General features: G+C 34.6%; 1 protein-coding gene across 2 annotated transcripts; it reads right to left on the bottom strand.

The window, feature by feature from the left end:
* Nucleotides 1-523: 523 nt before the first annotated feature.
* LOC122291310 (probable WRKY transcription factor 12) lies at nucleotides 524-6672 on the bottom strand. 2 transcript variants are annotated; one of them, XM_043098991.1, is made up of 4 exons: nucleotides 6190-6672; nucleotides 5914-5987; nucleotides 5250-5411; nucleotides 524-1011 (listed from the first exon to the last, which is right to left on the bottom strand). In XM_043098991.1, the coding sequence occupies exons 1-4, from the start codon at nucleotides 6472-6474 to the stop codon at nucleotides 852-854; spliced, it is 681 nt and encodes a 226-aa protein (XP_042954925.1). In that variant the 5' UTR covers nucleotides 6475-6672; the 3' UTR covers nucleotides 524-851. The 2 variants fall into 2 exon arrangements, with proteins under 2 accessions (XP_042954925.1, XP_042954923.1); XM_043098989.1 differs by having other exon boundaries at nucleotides 524-1014; nucleotides 6190-6666.
* Nucleotides 6673-14364: the final 7692 nt, after the last annotated feature.

Here is a 14364-nt window from a genome sequence, read left to right as displayed (position 1 = left end):
ACATGTTTTCAGGAGGATAAGATAAGAAAAAAAGAAGAAGTCGATGGAGCACCTTTCTCAGGGTATTCGGACAAGATCATCTCAAACTGCAGGCAATTTCGATCCCGAAATGAACATGATCATCTATTTTGGGGATCTGGAGGGAATTATGATCCCCAATGTAATCCAGTACTGTACTTTGCGGAGAGAAGAAAAATATAATATAACGAGACAACAGTTCGAGAATAGCTTAAGTGAACAGTACCACCTATGGCATTTGAATTCTGCTTATGTCTGTAGCCCATTTCTCCACTTTTTCTCTTTCCACATGATTTGGAGAGAGAGAGAGAGAGAGAGAGAGAGAGAGAGAGAGAGAGAGAGCTGTTGTACGACATGCATGGTGGATTTCCGAGCAGAGCCGCTGGGCATGCTTCATACAAATCAAGCCGCGCTTGCTTTAATGATGATTTTCATGTTCTTGTGATTCTTTTCTGCTGACTCGTAACTTTGGCGTTGAAAAAAAGTTGAGAGCAATACAGGTACGTACGTACGTATAAATAATGCATTCACTACCCAAAAGCTAAATTATATTCGTAATAACAGCATGATGATCAACTAGCTAGCTAGCACTTCGATCTAGAGGCCTAATTAATACACTGCAAGACATCCTCTTTTGAAACTGACAGACAGCTAGGTACGTACGTACTTATGAACATTAATAAATATATCAGCGATTAATCCCTCAAAATCATATCGACATAATTTAATACTGTCACAAACTGATACAAGATATATATTCATTAATAATATTACAACAACGTTTTTTGTTCTCGATCGATCGGATTGAGGCTGCGCCATGCATCGATATTCAATCAGAATGAGGTAAAGCATTCATGTTCAGATGAGTTTGAGTCATCACAAGGAGAGTGGTTGTGTCTACCTTCATATGTTGTTATCACCATTCGACAATCCTCTGATAATCGTTCCACTCTCTTCTTCACCCGACAGTTATTATGGGTACATCGGTAATAACTTCTGCCATTAGCCAACATATAAGTCAACATATAAATGAGTACCCTTTAATATTAATCCTGTTGTAAAATTTGTATAGGAAAAAGAAAACTAGTAGCACATCAAGTACTGCTAATGCATGCATGCATGCATGAAAATGAAGGCAAAATTAGAACGGTGTAGAATATGCAAAAACATGTTTTTCCAGCTTGATCATAAACAGTCTTGTACTTCACACAATATAAAGAGATCATGATGATCTAGTACTGAGCAGTACTAAGAAAAAAAATTCTATTCTTTTGATCATTTTCTCTTGTCAAGATCAAATTCATGATGATCAACCAGATCAAGGCATAGAAAAAACCAAGATCCCTTCTATTAAAACAATATGATCACGATCATCAAATTGTAATAATTTCACTTCATAGCAGTCAAAAAGGCTTATTATAAACATATTCATCTGACGGCCGGATCGTGGCTAGTGGGTGTACCAACCATTTTTTGCCATGCGTAATTTAGCATCTGCAAACTGAGCAGGGAAAAAAAATGTGTATATATTATTATCAGGAAAACTGAGCAGTAGTGTAAAAATCAAATCATCTGCAATCATGCAGCCTCCTATTGAACGTTACTAGCTAATTTATCATGGATATATAGGACTTGGCCGTTGAGGTAATTGCCCACTGGTTCAAGGGCTGATATCTTAGTCTAAAGCGCCCATCCGTTTCTTTTCCTACGGTTTCTTGTATTCTCTACCATCAATCTGAATATCCCTTCTTGCAACTATATTTTTGTTGTCAGTGTATTATGGTTTTTCAAGTGCAAGATGATAATTAGCATTACTAATCGTTCCTTTTGTTTACAAGATGAGAATAGAGAGCAAGAAACACAAGCACAGGGGCTTTAAGTCCTTCAGGATTCAAAACAAAGCCTAGCTAAGAAATGCAACACATGCGCAAGGGAAACAAGATGAGTAGAAGAAACTATATAACGGTTAAAATATCCTTAGAAATACCCCCAAGAACCTCAACCGCGCATGATCTACTATTTGTAGATCATGGTTATTATAAGAACCATTGAAATATAACAGCGGCCTTTACTCACAACATTATATCTATATAAAATTATTAACGACATTCCTGGACTTCCTGCAGGAGATTTATAATGTCCCAGGAGGAATATAAACGGCTGCTAGCGAGCATCAATTTGACAATCATACTCAAAAGAGATCCATTCCAGAAGATGCTTGCCGTCCATTTCACCATGTCGATCTTCAAAGTTTATACGAGCCCATGCATGGTAATTGGGATCTTACATTCTAATAAAGAATGCACCAACTTATTCTATTGTGAGTAATTAAGCAGCTCATTAGGCCGTTCTTAATCGATCTAGATAGCTTGGACTACGTACTAGCTAAACTAGGAATCATGGCATGCTGATGATCAGTAATCATCCTTCCATATTAATTAACCAGCTCATAATCTTGTGAATGCTCTTTTATTATATGCTACCAGATTCAATGCATAACCTTTCTTTTTTTAAGTTTAATTTTATGTCCTAGAAAGTTTATCAAACCAGCTGCACACAGAGACCCAGCAGCTGTAACTTTCAACTCTCAAATTCCAAACCCCGACACAAGCAGTACTAGCCTATATATATATATATATATATGTTAGGTGATGATCTTTTCATTATTGTGTGTACGTAAAATGTGAAAACTATCAACTTCAGGTTATCCTGTTATTCCTGATCTTAATTTAGGCATGTTTATGCTAATAATTGGTCTCCTATTTCAATAATTGGTAGTTGGTAGCACGTACCTTCATGGTTCTTAACTCTTTCTGGGGCTTCCTTTTCTGAGAGTACCATATATGCTAATTTGCTAATGCATTGTTTGGTTAATTTACTTTATTATTTATAAGTACAATTATACTTTCATGCTTTCTAAATGACAACGGAAAATTATAAGTTAATTCCGTAGTTAATTCTGAGACCAGGAAGATCATAAGCCTCCTTTAAAAAAACCTTTATATTTAGACAGAAAGCAAGAAGTTATCAGAGCCTTTTTCACAAACCGAAAAAGAAAGGGCAGACACGTGCACAGAAAAAGAAAGAAAAAGAAAGGGCATCCAGAGATAAGACCCATTGTTCATCATGCATTCAACTTGCCGCGCGCTGTTCATGTAAGGGTGTCAGGTTCTGGGTTTTCTTTCAATATATATATATATATATATATATGTCTCCTCCATCAATTATTCATCGATCCCGCGTTACATGACGTACGTACAGGATATATAACAGCTCTCTATTAATCCTAAACTCACTTTTTTTATTCATTACATTTAATTTATTAAGTACTCGGCATGCAGCAATTTTAATGCCGTTATCATTTAAGATGTTCAGTACCATACACACAAATTAATTAACAAAACGAATGCTAGCGACACCCAGTTTTTATTTTGGAACAATTGTGCTTAATTAAAGATCATTGATCTGGATAGTAGTACTTCATCAATCCATGATCACACCCTTGCAATGATTACTAATTTTACATGCATGTTTTTTCTTGTGATCAATATATATATAGGAGGAACTAGTTCAAAACTATCTAGAAAATTGCATAACAGTAGTTCATGATCAGGAGGAAGATGATCAACATTGTTGTCACGAGAGGGAGACGATGACTTTCGTATGTCTTTTTCTGATTTAAAATAATTTCATATATAATGATGACAGAGAATTCAGTACTGCGTGTAACATGCATGTATATGATATATGGCTCTTGCAACTCTCAAAAGCTAATTAATATTTAATAGTGCGGACTATGTACCCCCGACCTAATTAATTAAGTACATTTACATATAAGTGAATACGTTCCATATAATTAATGATTGAATATGTCTGCCCACGATGGATTAGTACCATCGTTAGACTCATGAGCAGAGAAGGAGTAATGACAAGGGAAAAAATCGAAGAATTTGAGGATTTAAGTTAATTAATTTCTAGTCACGTACTAAAAGATCAACAATATTCCATATTTACCAAAGATACTAAATAAAAGATGAGCGAGCACCATGCATGCATGCATTCGTCGTATGGTATCTCTACAAACATCCCCGGTCTTGTTCATTGAATCAAGTAACTGAACTAAAGAAACAATAATATTTAAAATTTTAAGCTGGAATTGAATTCCAATATGGAACCACGTACATGTAGGAAATTTATGTGTATATATATATATATATATATATATCATAATACCAGGATTAATATTAGATCATGATTCATGAATGAGTGAAATCGTAAGACATATTTTGGAACTGAGTCGATCCCGATCGACAGGCATATAATATCATGTGTGTGTGTGTATATATCTTGATCGAACAATAATTAAATCAGGCCGCCACACTACAACGTACGATGTATGTTTCTCCTTCATGATTAGTCCCTCCCTCTAGCTGCTAGTTTAACATGATTTACCCGGTCGAGACGATATTAATATATAGTACTACTTCGATATATACATATGGGCCAATAGTGCTAGTACAACTTTATATACACACATTTATAATGGAAAGAAGAAAAATTAATTAAATGCATGTCGTGATGCTGTGCATGCATGGTGATCAATCGAATAATTAGCTAATTGGAGTACATGCATGCAAGAAAATCGAACTAGCTAGCTTGATCTGGAAAAGTACTAACTTGTTTGATACTCCTTACCAGCCATAAACAAGATAAGTAATTATGATCTATATAAGTTAGGATGATCAGTTATGTACTGTACGTAATATCAAACCTAGCTCGGCTTGAAGCTAAATCTATGATGTAAATTCGACAAAATCAGTAGGGTGACGCATTAATTAATTAATAAATCAGAATTAACTAATTATGCATCAAAATTAATTAAACAAATTAATTACTTTTGCATATTGTACTTTTTCCTAAAATTACTTGAGTCTTCTAATTATAAGTTATGAATTTTCAATGCCAATATCCACAATATTATCTTGTAATTGAGAAGTACTTAATTAAGGCGTACTCTTTATTTTGCATGAACGGGTTTTACATGAATTTTCAAATAATATAACGCGTGAATAAATTACATATATATATATACTAATCAAATCAGCTTATGATCTTCATTTATGAACACTAATTATTACCATGAATATATTGTGTTAAAGCTTATAAATGTATGTTTTATCCATATAAATGTCACAATAAATGAAAAGCAAAGGAAAAGAAAGATCGAGTACCTTGGATGAAGGCTATTCTTGACAACCTTCTGGCCATATTTCCTCCATTTGTAACCATCGTCAAGGACATCCACATCACTCCTTGTTTGGAAACAGAACCTTGGCTCTCTAAGCTTCCTTCTCACCTTCACCTTGCTCTTATCCGAGTTTGAGCTCCTCCACCTGCCAAATTCCTTAGATCCATTTACTTCCTTCTTTCTTTTCGTTTAAATACAAGCAAAGAAAGAAATGAGAACGGGGCTAATAATTGGAAGAAAAAGAAATCCACTGATGGAGTACTTGTGGATTCGGGTATCAATGTGTATCAAGACTTTTATGCCATGAAGTACTACTTGTGCTCTCGCACCCACGAGTGAGAGAGAGAGAGACAGAGAGACAGAGGGAGAGAGAGAGAGAATATAGAGATTGCAATGACATGGTGTGCAAAAAGCACGCTTGCTGTAAGGAAACAGAAGCAATATCTCTCCCATATATATGCGTAGATCTCCTTAGATTCTGTGGAAGAATTTAAACTATAATTTCTTTTGAGGTTGTCTTATACGTGCATGTTTGTTATTAACTTATTTGGGCATTGGGGGTTTTGGGGGGGGGGGGGGGGGGGAAGAGAGAGAGAATACCCATGAAAAAAGAGATTAAGAAAACGATCAAGTTAGGAGAAGGATACCATGAATTGTTGCCATCGCTAGCATTACCGGTACAGTTTTCGTCGTTGACGGCCTTGGGGTCCATTGTTCCGACCTAAATTTTCAACAAGAAAATCGAAATACAATACGATCAAGCAGGAACTCCATAAATAGATATATACTAAAGTAGTGAGAGAAGCATACAATAAACGAATCCCTCATTAAAAAATAATGTCAAGGAGCACAATAGTATATAAAATTGGCAAAAATCTTGTTTAATTCAGTCATGTTTTTTCTCAAAACAGTGCGCTAACCACCTGATCATTATTCCAAGAAGATCTAGTAACAAGGTCGTTATGGCTGAACCCCATGTTGGTGGGGTTTGTGTTGGATGTAACGCCAGTACTAGTGGTGGCAGTGGTTGTTGTTCCGCCGCCGCTGAGCGGCTGAGAAATCTGAGAAGACTGCGAGGGAGCCAAGAAACTTAGAACCTGGTTATCTTCAAACTGTACAAACCCCATTTCTGGGATCGCTTGTGGAGTAGTTGAGAAAGACACTTGCAGCTCGTAATTTGGAGCTGATCCTCTTTGATCTTCTTCCATTATTTCGAAGCTTTTCTTTTCCTTGATCCTCTTCTAATTGCTAATAGCTAGCTTTGGTGCATGTTGTCCGTATAACAAACAGTTGGTAACGAAGGGTTTTTTTCTTTTGTGGTGTGGTTCACACTTCACACCCGGTGTAGTTTTGGTCAACTAGTAAACGCGAAATGGAATGTTTCTTGCAGATGAATTATTCCTTCCCATCTTCTTATGGTTGTCTACGGAGTCTACACAAGACTTGCACGCACTGTTCTCTGTCTCTCTCTCTCTCTCTCTCTCTCTGACGCACTCACACATGCACAGTATACCAACAATTTTTTTCTTTTTATAAAATAAAGTTCAAATGTTTGTGTATATTCAGACACGTATCACGTATGTATATATGTACGTCAACAAAAATACTAGAAATCTAAGATATTCCTGATGTACATTTCAACTTAGTACGTACTCCCCTCCTATTCGGGGATCAGACATGACATGATATAATAGGAACACATGTACCATAAAGATTGAAGTCATGACAGACTCATTTAAATTTAGAGCGCAAGAAATAAACATTAAGCAGCTTAGTGCACGTTTAGTTAAATGATCCCTTGTTTTTTTATATTAATTAGGGAACTTAAATTAGTTACCAAACTGGATATATATATATATATATATAGATCAGAGAGAGAGGGAGAGAGATTTAATTATGAACACACACACACATATATATATATATATGGATCATGCTACGTTCACAGACGATTTCCACCGAAATCTTTTACCTATCAGTGCAAATCTGTTTTTTTTTTTTTTCACTTTTTCTTTTACCATTTTTTAAAACTATTTAAACATTTTTTAAAAATAAAAAAAAATCACGTATTTATTTAAAAATACTTACTTAATCACTAAGTAAATTTAAAAAAAAATTAAATTCAGTAAACAATTTCGGTAAAAGTTGTCTGTGGCAGTAGTGTTTTCCTATATATATATATATAGCATTACGTACATTTTTCTAGCTATCAAGCATGACCATGGATATATTATGAGCTGGATCCTCCTCTTATATATATATATATATATATATAGTACTGTAAAATTAACATATATATATGATAATTTGAAGAGTTTTATGATCCCCAGCATATGCCAGCTTATACGTTTAATATTTTCTAAATGTTATTGGAATCCGGGTGGGAGCGTGTTTATGCATGGCTGAGAATTATGCTAATTTAATCGCTTGATCCACACGCAAATTATATATCACTTTGTCACCAATGACCAGTGGTCCAGTACCGTCTTGCACAGTTGCACCAGCTCTTTCACGAGGTTCACTGCTGCTAGCTACCCCAAGCCAAGATGTATTTTACATCAAATGACATTCATATGGGTCGATGTGCAAGTATAATTTTGGCATTTTGCATGGTAACTATAACTATTTTTTTATGAGCCTAGTTTAATGTAATATACCTGATCAGGTTCTTTTTATGACATTTTACACCAATAACTTCAACAAAGGGATATAAAATTTACCATTTATTATAAATTATTTTATTGGTATTATTGATCTTAATTTGCCACAAGGCAATTTCCACGACTGACCAAAGATAGAAATTAAACGTTGCAATTCATTTTTTACAATATATAAAATTTGAAAAATAATAACTACAGTCATAAATATGCAAGTATCGTACAATCATTTTGAAAAAAAATGAATAAATACAGGATCCATATGAAAAATAAAAGAAATTTTTTAATAATTGACCTTACTCTTTTTCTAAACAACTGCATGACGCATGCATATTTCATGACTATATATAATATTATTTATAAAAGTTTGACTATTAATAACCAACAAATTTTATCGAACTCTATGACAGTGAGAATATATTGACCTCCCTTATTTCTCATGATGATCGTATTAATTAACCTAGCTCGCAAAGAAAGAACTAGCTAGTAACGTCAGTTAAATGTATTTGTATTTAGTAATGCAATATTATGTATAAATTAATTAGGCCTTATTCACAAGTACTACTAGCTAGTGAGTGAGTCACGTTAGTAGTGCAAATGAAGCAAAAGGTTTAAATTCATAATATTAGAATTAAGAGTACCAAACTGATCAACCTTAGTTTACCGAACACCCATCATCATCAATAATACTTTATCTTGTAGTGTCTGTTTCTTATTTTATTTAGACAAATCGATGTGCACGTTTCGAAGTTCCTAGCTAGCGTAGTACAGACTCAACAGAGATATATTATGGAGCTGATCCATATTTATGTAGTTGATGATCATGAACCGTACCAAAACATCCCTCAAAGGTTTAACCGGTTTCAAAGAAAGTGACAAGGTTGTCCTGTGCTTTTTTATTATTTAGTCCTTATCACTGAAAACGTTGTTATAATTTGCTCATAAAGCAATTAGCACCATTAAGATGATCATTTTTCTAGTTATATCACCGACCCTAATTAGCTACAAGGGAGTCTTAGATCCCACTTTGATCAGAAGTACTTTTGCTGATTTTCTTTGTCCTTTTTGGTGGGATTCGGACACTTCAATAGTAACGTAAAATTATGAAAAGTAGTTCACATCTCTAGCTTGCTGCGCATAGAACTAGCATATATTCTTCCTTTTCTTTCCCTGAGAACCCAGAGAGAAAAATGACAGATAGGAATATTGTACGATTCCATTATACAACTATTGTCGTTAATTACCACGGTTCACCCCAGGCCACAGAGAGAAAAAGGAGAAAGATCATGAGGAAGAGAAGAAGGGAAAGAGAGGGGGGGGGGGGGGGGGGGGGGGGGGGGTGAGAGATTTGAGGCTGTTGGGATGTGGAAGTCTAAAGAGCAATGAGTGGTGAGGGTACATCAAAACTTCCATTCATGTCAAGGATGTCTATGGCAGTTGAAAGAATGAAAGTGATAGAGCCCCTCAAATCCTGCCAAATCAAATTCCAATATATATGTTTATATATGTCCACTCAGACCACCCTTCACTGCCAAAAGAGAAAAAAAAAACTATCATAACCCCCACACAACATTTTTCTTGGTAATCTTCCCTCTTCCCCCACTCACTCTCACCTGTTATGTCATCCACAGTCCCTTTCTCTGAAAAGACCCTCTCAACTCCTCCCACAATACCAACACCAACAACACATAGAAAAAAACCCTCCTGTCTTTAATTATCTTGTATGCAATCTCTTTTGGAATCCTTAATCTGAGAATTAACCCATTGTCAAAAAGCTTCTGCCTCCATTGGCACCAGAAAGCGTAACCTTTTGACTACTACTCTACCAAATTAAGGGATCTTGACTCTTCAGCGCTAGCTGCAGATGGCAAAAAGAGCCAACCATCATGTTATCCTAGCTTGAGAACTATATATATGCATCATGTACTTCTGAGCAGACTTGATATCAAAACACAAAACTGCACCGATCAATATATAAATAAATATATATATATATATATATATAAAGAGAGATTAAAAAAAAAAATATAATGTTCGAAGATCACACTATGATCAACATTTATCAGAAGTAAGTAACACAAATTTAAATGATCATGGCTTACGAAACTTGCCATATAGAGACTGTACTTGTTTTACATCCTACATTTTCATTTATCTGGATGCCTATATCATTTGATGGGTTATTTTTCTAACGTGGCATTTCCTGATTGGAGTTAGATATATAATGGATGTCGGTGTTATAGCATGTGTTTTGGCTAGAGATGTCATTAATAATATTGTTCACACTCGAAAGCGTCGTTTCACCAATTCTATATACAAAGAATATTTCTTACGTGGCTGTCGTAGTTGGTTTGTCCTTTCGGCTTTTGGAAGCTAGGGGCTGCGGAAGGATAAAAAGTAGCTGCAAAGGTAGAAATATTGTAAACAAGATCGTAAAGATCAAAAGTATAATCTTCCCTTTTTTTTTGGGCGTATAATCTTCCTTTTCACTTCCAAAAGACCTTTCTAGATGAAGCAAGAAACACGGAGCGCGATGCCTGGAGACATAAATGTGACCAGGGTTACAGTGAGAGGACCTGAATGAATTCGTGTTGCATCATGCCCGGCCAAGCATGTATATATATATATGTAGTGCATGTACTGAACGCGTAGTACTGTATTTTAAATACAATAGAAAATAAAAAATAATTTATCAAATAGATGATCAGCTCGTAACAATTAATTTAGCTCGGAATAATGAAATTATAAGTACAAAAATTCAAGCTTGTCAACGTTATCCATGTAAAGTCATATTCATTCTCAACAGATAATTATAAGGTAAATAGAGTTGATCACATGTTTAATCACTTGCCAACATCCGAGGGGAAGAGCTAGGGACCCCTCTCACAGCTTTTCATAGCCAATTAGGGGCCCAGGGGGCCGTCTCCCCTGATTCCCTCAGTTCCGATCCTTGGGTGCAAGGATTTGCGCGCTCTTGTTAAGTTTTTTGAATCATGTTTTCAAATTTTTACAATCCAAATATTTTTGATATGGGGGTGGGACGTTTCAAACCTGCTTCTCTCATTTGGAAATCGAACTTTATGCCATCTGGTTCAAAGGATATTGGCTACAATAGAAGCATTGGTTTGACTGATCATTTAAGTTTAATGAATTAATTTATAGAACAATCTATCCATTAAACAGACCACAAAAACTTACTAATTAACTCCTTGATTTATAATGAAAAGTAATGCTATATATGTATACTTATAATTTTTTTTTTTACAATTTTACTTACAAGATCAATTTTATCAATTTTCTTTTAAATTTAAATTTCATAATTTTTAACATATATATTAATAGCTGACACGTTAGCACGTATTGTTAGGTAAATAAAATTGTAAGTATAAATAACATTTTCCTATAGTGAAATTTAAATTTTCACACACACACACATATAGATACACACATGCATGTGGACCAGTACTGTAACTCAGCATGTAATGTGCTCCACATACATACCAAGAGTACTTTCTAATTACATGTCAAAGGAAATAAACTGAAATGCATGCATGATACTTCACGGGCGCCTTAATTTGTTCATCATGATCATGATGATAACTTGGATATACATCCAATATTGCCTCCCCGTTGAATTGGTTGCACGGTCGACGTTTAATCGGGATGATTATCCTGCTAAAATTAGTACAATAACCTTGTTCATGATGATACGAGTAAATTAAAATATTTATGATTTTTACTTTTTGCAATATAATAAATATACACCTAGCTGGCTAATTAACATTTACTTATCAAAATCATGTTTTGCAGTAGTTTACCTTATAATATATATTATATATAAATATATATATTATTGTTCCAATTTTCATGCTTTCAGGAGGAAATTAAAGCAGTAATCTAAAATGTTGTAAACAGTATCAGTGCATTAAGAGTAACTTTTCTTAAGTACTTATTAAGTACTGATCTATGCATGATCTCCAGCTACCTGCATCCTTTGACGAAGCTTTCAAAACCATTTTTGTTCCTGCGGTACGCGGGGCAAATAATAAGGAACCCAAACGCCCGAAGGTTTTGCTGTTGGTTAATTTATGGGATTGACAGATTGCTTTGAATATCCCAGCTTGCATTTGTTTGTAATTTGTTAATTAAATTGGTTTGATTCTGTTTGATGATTTATGAAACCAATGATGATCAGGTCGGGGCGCTGGATTGAAAATTAATTAATTAGGTCTCCATGAAAGACCAAGAACCCAAACCGATCCCATGCACAAGTACCCCTACGTTACGTTAATCATCATTTGATGATAATAATGATGCATGCAGAGCGCTTCCGCCATTTTATATACTATCCTTGGAAGATCTGAGACTTCATATATAGATGATTAGATATTGAATCTTTTACGGTTTTGTCTCTATATAATGAGTAAAATGATAGCCAAGTTCAAAGTTTGATTGCTTTATATATGAAGATAATCATGAAGCCAATTAATCATGGCCAGAAACTAGATAAAAAACTAGCTAGGACCTGATACAGATGAATATAACGCATCGGTAACCATTACATGATCTAACTATATATACCTGTAAATATATATCCATTTTGGATCATGATTTGAACTCCTACCGGCCTAGCTCACGCTACACACGAATTAATGCCATATGACTGTATTTGCAATATATAGATCATCTTCATGGCTAGTGAAGATCATAATATATATATATATATATATATATATAGCTAGGGGCGATTTGATGCTTACTAGCTTGTAAGAATTTATCTAAAACATCTTTTGATAATGATCTGATATCTCATTTTAGCAAAATATATATCATGCGCGCCTAGCTAGATCAGTACCTAATTAATTAGCTTGTCATGTCTATATATATATATATATATATATATATAGAGCCATCTTAGGCTGATCACAATATGATTTGAAGAAAATTGATTAATATATGCTGAAGTTTTATGCCATTTATAATCAGCTACCCATTCAGCTTGTTCCGTCAAGCTGCCAATTTATATTCTGAAAAGCTGTAAATAGTGCTATTAATTTGTTCGATATTATATATCTTGTTCTTTGGGTCGAGGCACAGTTCTTTGCACTGTTGAGTACTAAATAATCAGCTCGTAGAATATTCTTATTGTCCTCAAAATCATTGACATGCAACCCCCCAATGCATAATGAATTGTGTGTGTCACATGATACTAGGTCATACATTCTACCAAAATAATGCGTTTCAATCAATACTGACCACAACAAAGTTGAATATATACCATAAAGGCAAAGTACTATTATTGAATGGAAATAATTAATCCAATTAATAAGCTCTGGTAATGATAACAATAATAACTTTAATTAAAAAAGGTATAAATGTATATATATGCGATTTTCAAGAGTTGGCTCAACTGATAAAGACTCTAGTCTAGAGGGCATCCTCTCCGATCCCCACGTTTAATGCTTGGATTTTTAATTTATATGCATACAATTTCTAGAAACTATTATATCGTGCGCGTTGGTGAAATTAAAACTGATGATTTATCTGATCTATGTGATCATATGGATACGTTGCGTTTTGCATGATATTTAAAATTCATTTTCCTAAAAAAAAAGTAAAAAAAATAGATCTATGTATGTATAAGCTGTCTTATTATTGGCTAGTGAGGCACGGCTGGATGGGAATTTTTCAAATCCAAGGGGATCGGAAAACGTACTTAGATTTTCTCAATGATTGTAAGTAATTTCACTATATACTACTACTAATTAACCAATTACGTGTAGCAGTACTAGCTAGCAGTACTCCGATCTAAGGCCTGCAGAAAGAGATCGATCAGATGTTTGTAGTCAATTATAAGTACTGGCCGGGGAGGATTTTAGGGTTTTGAAATACGATATTGTACTCCTGCATATAATATATAATAAAGTGGTTCTACGTAAGTAATTATTCTCATGTGCACACACACGTACTGCTTGATCTCCAATTTCAATGGATGGAGAGATGAGTAGTACACGAGATCGAGAGAGAGAGAAACCTATATATGTTAGTGTGTCTGTTTCCATGATGAGTGGCACAATGGAATGAATGAAAGAGTTGTTGTGCCATTGGAGCCTTAAAAAGTGAAAGTACTGCAGTACTGATGAATTCGACCTGTATATTGATCCATAAATTGAAGCAACATCGTGAGAATTATTAATTACTACTACCAAACAATCCCTAAACACTTAGCAACAAGCTGGAAAAAGTAAGTTTACCTACGGATCCGACATCTTCATGATTTCTGTATTCAAAGTTCAAAAGTGTCATAAATAATACTCTAAAAAGATCACAATTTGAAGCAATAAGAGAGAGAGAGAGGCCAATGGCGGAACGCATATATATGCTGAATTCCATGCAGCAATCATGGCCTTTCAATCAATTTCTAAAGACTTCCAAATCTCA

The sequence above is a fragment of the Carya illinoinensis genome, chromosome 13 (genome assembly GCF_018687715.1).
Source record: "Carya illinoinensis cultivar Pawnee chromosome 13, C.illinoinensisPawnee_v1, whole genome shotgun sequence".
In the NCBI taxonomy this organism is placed as follows: domain Eukaryota; kingdom Viridiplantae; phylum Streptophyta; class Magnoliopsida; order Fagales; family Juglandaceae; genus Carya; species Carya illinoinensis.
Note: the sequence above shows the minus strand (reverse complement) of the source record. Positions and strands in the feature narration are given on the sequence as shown.

Excerpts from the sequence above, each read along its gene's own strand:
- LOC122291310 (XM_043098989.1), bottom strand. The coding sequence starts at position 6,474 with ATGGAAGAAGATCAAAGAGGATCAGCTCCAAATTACGAGCTGCAAGTG. Across the intron at positions 5,988-6,189 it reads CTTCTTGGAATAATGATCAG|GTCGGAACAATGGACCCCAA; the intron begins GTGGTTAGCGCA and ends TTGAAAATTTAG. Across the intron at positions 5,412-5,913 it reads AGCGATGGCAACAATTCATG|GTGGAGGAGCTCAAACTCGG; the intron begins GTATCCTTCTCC and ends GGAATTTGGCAG.